We start from the raw sequence: 14463 nt of genomic DNA on the forward strand, positions 1-14463 counted from the left end.
CAGAATTAGTATGCAACTTTGCTCAGGCGAGCTGGCACTTGTGACGGCCTATCCTCCTGCGCTAGCTCCTGCGAACAAGTGAGTCACCATGTGTAAACACCTGCTCTAACCTAGCCTCTGAAGTCTGTGCTAGTATTTGAGCTGATGCTTGCGAGAGTCAGATCGAGTGATGGTGCTTCTTCCTGAAGGCTCGCCTGCTTTTCTTGCATTGGCACAAGGGCATCCACATTCTCAGCACCTGAAATGAAAGAGACGGACAAGGGTTAGCTTGTGGTTTGAAGGGAGAACAAAGAGAGAGAAGCGGGTGGTGAAAGCTTCTGCAGCTTGTCATGCAGAGATAGAAGGTCAGAAGGGACAAGGAGGATTGGATATGAAGAAACCCTGTGCAACGCCTTCTCCAATGTTCCCAGTCGCCACGGCCTCAACTCTGCCCCTGCCCATGATGGTAAGCACATTTTCTTTGAGGTGGGTTGGGTGTTCAGATGGGCTCTTCTTTCTCTGGTGCCAGCCTTCTGTCTTGAATTGTGTGCCGGCTTCTCCTGCAAGAAAGAAGGGAATGTGTTAGTAAGAATCTTATGAGGTGTTTGGAGAAGGTGCCTCTCATGGTGGAAGAGCTGAGAGTCGGTGTGAGTGCTGGGTAATTGAGGGTTGTAGAAGTAGTAAATATGAGATGAAGAAGGTATGGTGCAGTGATTGTAGGAGAATGATGGGAAGTGGGGAGCGGCGTCTTGTGAGTGCTGTGAGTCTTATGTTTAGTGAGGCTGTAAGTGGTACAGCTGTGAGAGTAAGAGAGCTGGGGCTAGATTTTCCACTTTTTCTGCATGCATAACGCCCACGTAACATCCATTTTAACGCTGAAATGACGTATCATGCCCAGATATCGCCCATTTAGCCACAAAATGGAAACTGACGCCCATTTTTCAGACACTTATCGCCGAGCTTTACTTTCCCCATGTGTGTAATGCGGGAAAAAATAATACCGCCTGCCCACTTTTTTGGGGCGTAATCATCAAAATGGACAAAACGCATAATATCGGCCAGCGTTACTTTCCGCACGTAATTAACATCGAGATTCAATAATACCGCCCGCCAATTTTATTTTGTCGTAAAGATCACAGTTGCTGAAACTAATGCCCAGGAGATCGCCCAGCGTCACTTTCACCACCTCGCACACATCTCGCCCACAATATCACTTGCCCAAAAAACTGCCGGGAAAAAGTGGAACTAACCGGGACTACTCACAACGTTATGGACGCCATGTTCTAAATCACATGTCGCGTCATTTAAAAGACTGCTCTGCTTCAACCTCGAGGAGTTCGGATGTACTCTGGAGGTCTTTAGAGGTGATGTGAACATCTGAACAAACATCTTTATCATACTGTGAATGATTGGAATTTAAAAGGGGTCTCCGTCGGGACATTCATTCTTTGTGACCAATCGGTGGAAAACAGATAGCTATTGGAATGGGGCCTGTCCTTTCTCACCCTCTCTTGATGACCAATTACATGCTGCAGACTCGAGATGGCAGAAGGTACGTTCCACAGCATTATATGCCCAATGTAAGACATGCCAGACTGATGAGGAGGACCAGACATTACACCCGCCGCAAGTACAGGGAGAAGCAGTTTTACCTCAACTTGCCCGACGCCACCTGCCTTCGGAGACTGCGCTTCCACAAAGAGGTTATCACTGAGGTATGGCAGCTGATAAGGGGAGATCTACAGCCTGCCAGCACCATCAGTACTGCACTGTCATTCTACGCGCGGGTTCTTTTCAGGCCTCAGCTGGCGACATTTGCGGTCTGTCTCAGCACGCCACACATTGCTGCATTAGACAGGTCATTGAAGCCCTGTACGCACGCAGGATGGACTTTATCAGCTTCCCTATGACCAGGGTGGCTCAGACTGAGAGTGCCTTAGGATTCTACCGAATTGCTAACTTCCCCAAGGTGCAGGGAGCAATAGACTGTACGCACATTGCGATGCGGGCACCTTTTCAGGATGCAGATGTTTTCGGGAACCGCAAGGGATTCCACTCCCTGAATGTGCAACTCGTTGTCAAACCAGCAAATTATTATGGCAGTGAATGCTAAATTTCTGGGCAGCATCTTGTTTAACAATCAGCCTCAAGGTCAATGCTGGATGCTTGGTGACAAAGGATATGGCCTCGCCACCTGGCTGATGACCTCCCCTGCACAACACCCGCAATGAAGCTGAGAAGCGAAACAACGAAAGCCACAGAACCACTCGCAATATCGTGGAGAAAACCATTGGACTGCTTAAGCAGTGCTTTAGATGTCTGGACCACTCAGGAGGCGAGCTCCAATACCACTCTGAGCAAGTAGCTCAATTCATGGTGGTGTGCTCCATGCTGCACAACTTGGCTATCAGGAGGGAATAAGAATTGCCAGAAGAGTATGACAATCCACCTCAGCAGAGAGAGGAAGAGGAGGACAAGGAGGCGGACGCTGACATCGGGCCAGACAATCAGGCTGACGCTGAAGCCATGCCCTCACCCCCCTGTAGACTGCATGAAAGGGCCATGGTGGCATGATAGCTGCAAGATTTTTACATCAGGAGCTCATAAATGAGCGCTTTTCCTGAAAGAATGTTGGTGGTATTTAAAGGCTGACACACTGCTGGATGTGCAGGTCATACATCAATTGTGGGCATCACCTTGGTGACAGTAAAATTTAAGTTAATTGAAGTTAAGTGTAATTATACCCTTAGATGTTAAGGAATCACCAGCGTGTAATGCTGCAGCTATCTGAGCCAATGCGCAACAAGGTTTTGTTCAATAAAATCATTTAAACCGAACATTTGTCTGAAATCATAAGTATTTCTGAAAAAACCAACCCTACCCCCCCACCCCCCTGCTCCTCCTCCCCATCTCTGCCCCTTCCCCTCCTGACTCCAAGCCGCCTGGCTGAGGAGCTCCTCAGACGATGCTTCATTGGGGGGGGGTGCTGGATGACGGCCGAACCGCTGCTTGGACGGATACGGAAGATGACGGTCCCGAGATGGGAACGTGCTCCGAGCCAGAAGCAAAATGATGCTGCTGGCTTTCATGTGTGGTTGGCAATGGGGGTGCATCACCTTGGGGTGCAGTGCCGCGCTCCGGGACCACTGGGAGCCCTCTGCCACCAGAGTTCCTGGCTACCACCTCCAGGGCCTCCTACGTCCCTTCCATGTTATATATTATTTGTTGGACAAAAACTCGGTGCCAACTATGTTCTTGGTGCTTAGTAGGCTTTTTGCTGCTGGTGAATCTCCCTCAGCCAAACAAGCACACATCACAGCCATACACACTTTCAGTCCCTCTCAGCTCCCTCTCTGTCTGTCTCCTCTTCTGCGCATGTCATGATGACCCTTGATCTCCTGAATCACAGGAATCGAGCGTTGCCATGCATTTACTAAGGATGGCAACACTTTACGGCAGAAGGTCAGAGAGATTTAACGCTAACGCCCATTGCATATCGCTCGCAGTAACGCCCAGTTTCAAAAATGGAGATTCGGGGCTTTGAGAATGGGCAACAAGCCGGCGATCTGAAAACCCATTTTTTCCACCCACTCCGGAAATATTGCCCATTTTTGGGCGATCTGCACAAAAGTGTAAAATCTAGCCTCTGGATTCTTACCTTAACAATGCTATTGAAATGAATGAATGAATTTCTTCTGGCATTGCAGCCATGTCCTGGATGTTAGGCTCCTGGCATTCATATACTCTGCTCTGTAGATGAAATGTTTGACTTCTATAAAGGGTTCCATTTTGCAATCTAGTCTAGAATTTAAAAGGTCACCCCACTAAAACAGGCATGTTAATAATGAAAAACTTATTTGACTGTCAAGTTGTCAATCACAAGTTATCTGCGATCTCTTCTTCAAAAGCAATATTTGTGAATAGTTGTTTGCCTTGTTATTTTATTCCAGGATGTTCTAAGTTACTTATGCAGAAGTCTGGTCAATAATGTGCCGATGTTCCAAAATGGAGATCCAAATTTTTTGAAAGCTATTATCACAAATCTGCACTACGAAGTCTTTCAGAAGGACGATGTGATAATAAGAGAGGGTGCTATGGCAGAAAGGATGTTCTTCATTGAGTCTGGTATCGTTTCAGTAGAGACAGCGTATTATCAAAAGCACCTTTCGGATGGTGCTTACTTTGGAGGTTTGTGAACACAAGATCTTCAGTGGTGAAAATGCTAAAGAGGCTGGGAAGTACAATGTACCTGAACTAGAATTTTAGAATTCTATTCATATCCATCAATTTAATTGGGGCATTCTGATTTTTAATGCGAATTTCAATTCTGGCTGTTCTAACTTCAGAGCAGCATTCCTGATTCTTGGAGTTAAAGGAGTTAGGGGAATAAAACAAATCTAAAGTGCATAATTGTTTTTCCCCATACTTCTCAGTTTCGGGATTAACATCTTGTATTTTGCTTTAACTCAAGAAGAGTTTAAATAACATTTGGGATTTACTACTAAAAGTCAGAACCAGGATAATACCTTATGGAGAAATAAATACATGAAAACAGAAAATTTATGGGTAATAGGCGATTTTAACCAACTTACTATAAATTAGTAATGCCCAAGTGATTTAAAATCTGAATTGGTAAATGTAATGCATAACTGCTTCATAACTAATGCGTGAAGAAAGCTAAAAGCTACAAGAGGCAGCTCTCATCTAGACCTGGTAACTGGTCCTTGAAATGTTTTCCTACATTAAAGATGTAAACTAAATGCTAGTTGTTGTTGTAGAAACAAGCACCAAATACCCAGATTCAAAATGGGGATCTATATTTTTTGAAAGCTATTATCACAAATCTGTGCCATGAAGTCTTTCAGAAGGACGATACGATAATAAGAGACGGTTCTCCAGCAGAAACGATATTCTTCATTGATTCATATATTAGACCAAAGTGTAAGTCTAATATATGAAACTTTGAGGACCAAACTTGATACGTAGATTATCTATGCAATACTAACCTAATTAATAGCAGCCAGCACAGGAGGGTAAGGCTGCTTCAATAACCTTACTGACGTTTTAGTGGCATTCCAAATGGACTGTGATATTTGAGTATCTTGATTTCCAAAACCTTTGACGAGTTTCTTCATAAAAGGCTGAACTTAAAGCAGTGGGAATTCTAGGTAAAACCTGAAAATAGATGAGAAAATAGCTAAAGGAAATGAAGCAATAGGTAACAGTTAGGGGCGTGGTATTGGAGTGGAGTGAAGTATGAGTGGAATGCCTCAGGGTTCAGTGCTAAACCCTTACTGTTTATAATTTACTTGTGAGCAAGACTCAATGCAAAATGGTCAAGTTCATTAAATCAGGGGAAATTTGAGTTGGGGAAGACAGCCAGCTGGATAAAATCTGTAATATAAATAGAAAATACTGGAAATACTCAGCAGGTCAGGCAGCATCTGTGGAGAGAGAAACTTAGTTAATGTTTTAGATCTGTGACCCTCAAGCACGATGTCACCACCAAATGCATATTCTACACCCTTTTTACCATTCCAAAGAGACCATTCACTCTGCGACATCCTGGTCCACTCTTTCATCATCCCGAACACCAACTCCCCTTCCTATGACACCTTCACATGGAAGCGCAGAAGATACAACACCTGTCCTTTCACCTTTTTCCTTCCCAACATCCACGGTCCCAAACACTCCTTTCAAGTGAAACAGCAATTTACTTGTACTTCTTTCAATTTAGTATACTGTATCCGGTGCTGACTATGTGGTCTCCTCTACATCAAGGAGACCAAACATAGATTGGGTGATCAATTTGCTGAACACCTCCTTTCAGCCACAAGCATGAACCTGAGCTTCCAGTCATTTTCCATTTTAATTCTCCGTCCCACTCCCACTCTGAAGTCTCTGTCCTCGGCCTCCTACACTGTTCCAATGAAGCTGAACGGAAGCTCAAGGAACAATGCCTCATCTTTTGATTGAGCACTTTGCAGACTTCCGTACTTAACATCGAGTTCAACAAATTCAGATCATAACCACTGTTCCCATTTTAATGGACAGCAGGTCCTGGACTTGCTCATTACCACCCCCTTTTGTCTTGCTCCATCATCACTTTTGTCATTTAAATCACTCCTGCCTTCCACCCTATCACAGACCTTCCCTTTTGTTCTTGCCTCCTCCTCTCTCCACCACACTCCACCCCCTGCTCACCATTTCCCTGCACCTGTACTTGCTTAAAATCTGTAACATTTACCAGTTCTGATGAAGGATCACAGACCTGAAACATTGGCCGGAATCTTCCCAGCCCTAAGAGTGCGGGTTTGGAGGAGGGCCTGCTGTCAAAATGGCCCTGATTGACAGCAGTTGGGATCCCGCTCTAAACCTGCCTCCATGTGAGTTTCTAAACTATCATATCTGCGTTCGGATCGCAGACCTGACAGCAAGCAGCGGGACATGTCATTTACATAATTAAAAGGTAGTAAGATGGTTAAAAGCAGGCAATTACAATTTTACCAACCTTTTGACTGGTTTGCCGTGCCTCGGGTTTCACACTAGACAAATGGAGTCGGGTTCTCAGTGACTCTCCATCATTTTGGCTGGTTGACAGCTGCAGAAGTTTCACAGCTGTTCACTTTCCAATGTCAGAAGCTGATGCCTACAGGTTTTGGAAGAGACTATTCAGCTGTATGCAGGTTGGAAGTGTTTGCAGTGAACTTTCTATTCACTGTCACCTCCTTGGACACTGTCACCTCTCTTACCATTGACAAAGCGCTTATGTCATCTCAACCTCACCTGCCATCTATTCCAGCGGCATCGGTGCCCTTGAACAAATTTCACCTTGGTCCTTAGAATCCCACCACGATCAGCCCCATCACCAACATCACTAAACACACCAGCATCAGCACAGCAACACCAACCTTCTCCGCAATCACCTGATGCTGCACAGGACACAGTGCATCAGCATCCGACCACTTTGCTGCCTGGGAGGCCAGGGATTGCCTCACCATGGCCACATTTACTTCACTTCATGCTGTGCACCCTAACTGCCAGGTTGGCACCACCCCACACCAGCCCCATAAAGCATCCCTGCAATGTCCAACCCATTCCTTTTATACTCATCACCATTGTGAGGGTACCCTTATGTCTCACCATTCACTACAATTCACTAAACCACTTCCAAAGGTGCCCAGAAATCTGTCCAAGAAGCCAAAGTGCTGAAAATAAAGATTTCAATGTTTGACAACACATCAACATTAACTATACATGAACATCGGCTAAAGGACCCGTGCCTACCCTTGTGTGTTGTTAGTTGGTATGATTGGACAAAGATGAGGGTGGGGGGTGGCTAGTGAAATGGGGAACTGATAATGTAGATAGAAAAAGAGAGGGATGGGTGGAGGTGCAAGGTAAGTTGGTGTGATAAAGGATGTGCAGGGGTAGAGTAGGGAAGGATGTGATGAGTGGCACAGCAGGATAAGGTTGAGTGTGGCTTTGCAGTAACGCTTCTTGATCTACTGAGATCAGTGTTAGGTTTGTGCCACTGCAGCCTGGTCATCCTGATGACGTCCCTGCTTGTGCCCTCCTGTGCAATGTGCAACTAGGCTACGTTGGTGTCCTGGGTAGGTCCCTTCCGCCCATGGGAAGGGAAGAGGACCTCCCTGCATGCTGTCACTCTCTCCATAAGTATCTGGAGGGAGTGATGGGAGAGCCTGGGTGCAGCCGTGCACCTCTATGCAGTGCTTCTCAGTGTTTGCAGCGCCTCAATGCTGCAGAGCAGTGACAGAAGAACTGTCAAAACCATTGTGGGCATGGTTCCTTTAAGAAAACCAGCTAATGACGCGTCATCAAATGACATCATCAGACTGGTTTACTCTTAATTGGCTGGGAAGACCGCAGGGCGGGCTTAACAAGCCCAATCATCAGAAAATTCGGGAGAGAGCGCGGGCTTGAGTCAGGAGCAGGCTTTCAACACACCACCTACCCCGGCCGCACCGATCCCGCCACGTGTGTAGAGATCGCGGCCGTTAACTCTGTTTTTCTCTCCACAGATGCTCTCTCCTGACCTACTGAGTATTTCCAGCATTTTCTGTTTTCTTACAGATTTCCAGCATCTGCAGTATTTTGCTTTTTGTCTTAGATAAAATCTGTAAATGGGCAGATCAGTGACAGATGAAAGTTGAAAAGCAATATAAGTATAAGGTACTGCAGCATTGAAGAAACAACTGGAGACATACATATTATGTGGAAATAACTAAAAGGGAGATTGAAAAAAAATGTGTCCATTTGACACTTATGTCAAGTCACTAGAGCAACACTTACAAAGTAAACAGAATACAAAGTATATTACCAAATCATTGTAGTATAAGTTAGAGAGGATTTGCTTAAAATGCACAGTGCTTTGGTCAGACAGCACCATGATATTGTTGCTCAGTTTTGGTCATCAAGACACAAAGGAAACGTTCAATCCTTTATGTAGTGCACCCCTGCCTTGGAATCAAAATAGCCTAGTTTAGCTGATAATTGCAAACTGACTGTCTAGTTGTGTTAAAGCAACCTCTGATCAATACCTTATGGTCACAGAGCTGGCAATCAAGAAATGTAGCCAATCATTGAGCCCACCCCTTCTCTCAAGCCTGACTCACAGCTGTCAATCAAAATCACGAACGTCAGGCAGGCATGGTTCATTGATTGGTGCCATATAATTTGACCAACTTATTTTCAAGATGTTGCCAACACAAATACATAAACAAACTAGAACTGTTATTATATTGGGTAACCGCTTTGCGGAGCACCTCTGTTGAGTCCGTAAATGTGACCCTGAGCTTCCAGTTGCCTGTCACTTTAGTTCCCGCTCCACTCCCACTCTGACATCTCCGTCCTTGGTCTCCTACACTGTTCCAATGAAGCTCAGCGCAAGTTTGAGGAACAACACCTCATCTTTCGTTTAGGCATTTGACAACCTTCTGGACTCAACATCGAGTTCAACAATTTCAGAACATAACCTGTGGCCCATTTTTGGCTCCCTTCCCCCCGCCGCCCCCCCACCCCCCCCCCGATCTTATGTTATTTTTAATCTGTCTCCAATGGCAGCTGGTCATTATTCCGCCATTCACACCCTTTCTAGACTAACCTTTTTCTAACTTCTGTCATTACCACTTCAATTCGGCCCATCATCCCTTTTGTCTCTAATCTCTCCTGCCTTCCACCCTTTCACAGACCTTTCCTTTTGTTAATTCTTCACCCTCCCCCCCCCCTTCAGTGCTCCTGAAGATCTGTTCTTTTCAAACATTCACCAGTTCTGACAAAGGGTCATTGACCTGAAACGTTAACTCAGTTTTTCTCTCCACAGATGCTGCCTGACCCACTGAGATTTCCAGCATTTTCTGTTTTTATCATTTATACTGTAATGAAATAGATTGGCTATCATTTCATAGAATTCAAACACAGATGATGCTTATGGAACATCCTGCTGTGCCAGTACTGAGTACAGGTGTAGTAAAATGTAAATAGTATATCAAACTGATTTCCTCTGCTCAAAATTGATTGAAGAACACAATAGTTTCAATCCACATCCCCACATGATGGATCTCTCCGGTGGTTTCTCTTTAATCATACAGTTTATAAATGATGGCCCAGAATTTGCATGAGCCTTCTAGTGTATTCCGTTCGTAACTCTGGAAGGACCCAGAAATAGGCCAGGACTCGGATATGCCAGGAGTATTTGGGTAGTCGTGTTTGGGGTGAAACTTTTGACTACGGCAAACACTTCTCCATGTCAGGAGGCACGGGTGGGGATACCCTATGCCGGTGTTCCCCTCTTCTGGCATCTGCCAGCCCCATGTAGATGAGTCGCTGTTCCGTTGACCTCCATATACCCCAGCAGGTTTGGCACTAGAGGACATCGGCGGGCGCAATCCTGGTCCAACTGCCAGGATTGTGGCCTGTGCAAATTTGGTGTTCATATTTCTCTCTATATTGCAGATTTACAATATAATAAGATTAACAGCTGAAGTAGTTTTTTTAAACAAACAGTTAATCTTGGACGATCAGAGAGATACTAACTTTCTAGTATTTCCAGACAATATTTACCTGACTAATTCAATAAAGACAATATTACAAAAATAATTATGGTTAGCTTATATAAATTTTGGCAGGCATTCAGGATCACAAGACATCAGTTATATTCAATTACTTGCTCAATTATAATTTAAGTATTTACCTATCACAGCCAACTATCATGCAGGGCATGGTCTGTCATTAATGCTTTATATACATTTAAAAATGATAGCCAATTTTACATTAGATGATGAGCAACTGTTTTACAGCATCAGGAAGTCCAATTTAACTTAATAAAGAAGCTGTTTGCTATTTTAGAATTCAGGCATTTCACATAGTTTGGTGTCTGTAGTCAGTTTGTATTTGGTACATTTAAAGAATACAAAGCATTTCCATCACATCTCCATCTTTGATTTGCAAAATTGTTGTTTTTAGTTCACCAGCATTCATCACTGTGGTAATTATACATTGGAATATATAAACTGATATTAATGCTGCTCATTAATACTACTCAAAATAATCTTACTACCTGGAAAATCATTTACTTGTGGTAAGTGGGTGCTATAGTTATTTCCAGATGGAATATCTGTCTGAAACCATTTAAATTGTAAAAAGCTTTCTTACATACACACCTGCACTCTTGTTCCCAGTAGGTTGGCACAAATTGGGGAGGAATAATATTGCATGGTCCCCTTTACCTGCACTTCACACTGGGCCAACTGTTACTCCCTTCCCTTTCCAGTGAAGGTATTATTTATTTTGAGCATTATAATGCCTCAATTGTGCAGGTTAAGATATAATATATATTTTCTGCATGTATTAAAATAATAGCTATAATGGGCCCCATAATGGCCCAGATTTTGCTGAAATAATAACGGCGAGACTAACGGCGCTTGTTATAACGCAAATCAGTCAGCAACTTCTGGTGCCTGCACATGCGCAGTTAAACGCGGAAATCCAGAAGCCCCTGTCAGAGATACTCTGCTCCTCCACAGGGTGCACTGTTGCTGTCTTCGTCGATAGACTTGGCACTGAAATCACTGTAATGGCATAAATTTAGGATATTAATACACTAGTCTCGTACTAAAAATGGCGGAAAAATTAGGGCTAGCACATTTGGGAGTGATTGAGTTTTTATCAGCGTAATAAATAATTACTGCTGAAGAACCGCCCTGGCCCTGTAAACATAATTTTACAAGTATGGAGTCTCATTGGCTCAGAAGAAAATGAATGATGAAGATTTAAAAAAAATATATAAATCTTTTTTTTTTAGTTTTTGTTTTTCTCTTTTATCTCTCTCCCTTAATCTAATCTGTATGTCCCAATCTTTATTTCATTTCTTGTACATGAGTTAAATGTAAATTATATTTGTAATCCTGTAAATCCTGTTTTTTAATTCTTGGTTTGCAGTCTGCGTGGCTCAGTGAGGATTCTTCAATCTGATTGGTTGAAAAAGCCTCGCTGTTCACACATGCCCTGTAAAGGGCATTGCATTAGATTAGTAGAAATCTCCACTGACAAGCCCGCAAAAAGTCTCTAGGCAACTATACCGAGGTGAACGGCAAAAACCATTCCTTTGCTGCTGAGATCAAAATCCAGGCCAATATCTTTTTAGCCAGAGGTAAACCCATAACATTTTTCCACAGAACTGTAAATTGTATTGTGTGTCAATAGGAATATTGATACAAACTGTAAAAATAAAACATAGCTGATGTTATTTACTAAAATTCTTATTGATTTTCAGAGATCTGTCTTCTCACTAAAGGTTACCGGAAAGCAACCGTACGAGCAATAACTGTCTGCAAACTATATTCATTGAGAGCAGACAAATTTAATGAGTTGTTGAAGCAATTTCCTTTTGTCAGGCAGGAGGTAATGATAATGGCAACCAAAAGGCAAAAAGCCCTCAAAAGTAAGTGACAATCCAGTAGATCATTGTTTGTTAATTGTAAGTGATACTGGGAGGATACTCCATAATTCCAGTGGCTGTCTGGATGTATCTAAAATGCTTCTGTGTCTGCTATGATATCTGGAAGCACAAACCAATGATGGTATCTATTGATATGTGTATGTATATGCCTACCAGGCGTGCAAAATAATATTACTATGTTCCATCTGTCTATGTATCATGTGATTGGCAAGAATTAATGGATAGGTTTGTTCATGTATGTGCATCAGTCAGACCTAGGAATTACAGACCTTTGGATGAGCAGGTTCAATAAAATGGAAAAAAGATGCAGCTTTATCATTGAAACACCTATTTAAACTACAAACCACCTTTCCTTGTAAGATCCTGGCTGGAATCCTATCCTCAATGGGGCTGAATTTTAGCTGTATGCTTGCATGGCATTTGGAGGAAATAATATTAGTGGCACTTTGTTATTAAGTCAGATGTACCTCACTCTCTTTTTTTTATGTTTGTATCAAAATGGCTAAATATTGGAGGTGTATGAATCACTGATTGCGTAGGTGACTGTGAATAAGCATCCACCACCACTATAAACATCTTACCCAGGAAAGGACCTACAAAATTTACATGGATCTTGGACCAAGGTTTGGATGGCCATGACCACAGACTTAACAGTGATTCCGCTGGTGCTTTGCTGAGCTGCATGCAGGTGTTACACTGATTCACGCATGCTTCCAGCTCAGAATCATTCCTGGCTACTATACGTGGGACCTGGACTTCATCATTACTATACCCGGATGTGTGCTGTGTAACTCATGCACAAACTTCTCTCTCCCTTTCTTAGGCATTACAACTCGATTGCCCCACAATATGCAATCTGCTTGAATAGACAGTTCGTCCTTGCGACGAATGTACGGTTTGGCCTCCTCGCACATTTGCTTAGGTTTGGCAGACTAATCCCCTTTACCACCGATAATATCGGGTTCTGGCTGGTCCAGGTCTTAACTTGTTGAGCCGTAACAGGAGTACCTTGACTCTCAAAAGCATCCATGATTAACATTAAATCTGCTGGTTGTGGCGTTTCCACCTCCAGTGTGGGCAACGGCAACCGGCTCAAAGCATTGGCACAATTCTCTGTGCCAGGTCTGTGGCAAATGACATAATCATAGGCAGATAATGTCAGCGTTCACCTTTGGATGCGGGATGAAGCGTTGGTATTGATACCTTTGCTCTTGGAAAACAACAAAATGAGCGGCTTGTGATCAGTCTTTAATTCAAACCTCAGACCGAACAGGTATTGATTCATCTTTTTAACACCGTACACACATGTTAAAGTTTCTTTTTCTACCATACTGTAGGCTCTTTCTGCTTTAGACAAACTTTTGGATGCATGACTCATTGGCTTGTTGTAACACGCAACCAATTCCATATGACGATGCGTTACAGGCCAAAACTAAATGTTTACATGGGTCATAATGTACCAGCAGCTTGTTCGAGCAAAGCAGATTGGTGGCTTTCTCGAAAACTCTGTCTTGCAATGCGCCCCACACCCAGTTGTTACCTTTTCTCAATAGCATGTGCAGTGGTTCAAGTAAGGTGCTCAATTTAGGTAGGAAGTTACCAAAGGAGTTGAGTAGACCCAGGAATGATCGCAGCTCCGTCACGTTCTGCGGCTTTGGTTTTCACGTCAGTAGACCTGATGCCATCAGCGGCAATTTTCCTCCCAAGGAATTCGACCTCCGGTGCCATGAAGACGCACTTCGAGCATTTAAGTCTGAGTCCCACTCTGTCCAAACGCAGTAGAACCTCTTCCGGGTTGTTCAGATGTTCCTTAGAGTCACGACCGGTGATCAGGGTGTCATCTTGGAACACGACGGTTCTGGGAATGGACTTCGGTAGACTTTCCATATCCCTCTGGAATATAGCTGCAGCCGAGCGAATTACAAACGGGCACCTGTGGTAAATAAACAGTCCTTTGTACGTGTTAATGCACGTAAATCTCTTCAACACCTCGACCAACTCCTGCGTCATATAGGCCGACGTCAAGTCCAGTTTTGTGAACAACTTCCCTCCGGCTAGCATCGCAAACAAATCATCAGCCTTCGGTAATGAGTGCTGATCTTGTTTCGAAACCCTGTTGATTGTAGCCTTGTAGTCTCCACAGATTCTGACTGTGCCATCACTTTTCAGCACAGGAACAATGGGGCTGGCCCATTTATTAAATTCGACCGGTGACATGATCCCTTCACGCTGGAGTCTGTTCATTTCAATTTCTACCTTCTCCCTCATCATATATGGCACTGTCCGAGCTTTATGATGGATGGGTCTTGCATCAGCATCCATGTGGATCTGCACGTGAAGTTGGCAATACCCGGTTTTAACAACTAGGGGAACTTGCTCAATACTTGGGCACGTGCATCTTCCTCCGATGACAACGCTTTTATGTCGTTCCAGTCGCATCTGATTTTCTCCAACCAGCTCCTGCCGAGCAGCATTGGGCCATTGCCTGGAACAATCCACAGCGG

The 14463-nt window shown here is 43.8% G+C and overlaps 1 protein-coding gene across 1 annotated transcript in view; it reads left to right on the forward strand.

The window, feature by feature from the left end:
- Positions 1–14463, forward strand: part of LOC139276094 (potassium/sodium hyperpolarization-activated cyclic nucleotide-gated channel 2-like) — a 335425-nt gene that overhangs the window by 316043 nt on the left and 4919 nt on the right. Inside the window, exons 9-10 of the mRNA XM_070893567.1 lie at positions 3930–4167; positions 11774–11941. Of these exons, the coding sequence (XP_070749668.1) occupies positions 3930–4167; positions 11774–11941 (406 nt within the window). The remainder of the gene's footprint in view (positions 1–3929; positions 4168–11773; positions 11942–14463) is intronic.

The sequence above is a fragment of the Pristiophorus japonicus genome, chromosome 11 (assembly GCF_044704955.1).
Source record: "Pristiophorus japonicus isolate sPriJap1 chromosome 11, sPriJap1.hap1, whole genome shotgun sequence".
NCBI classification, from domain to species: domain Eukaryota; kingdom Metazoa; phylum Chordata; class Chondrichthyes; family Pristiophoridae; genus Pristiophorus; species Pristiophorus japonicus.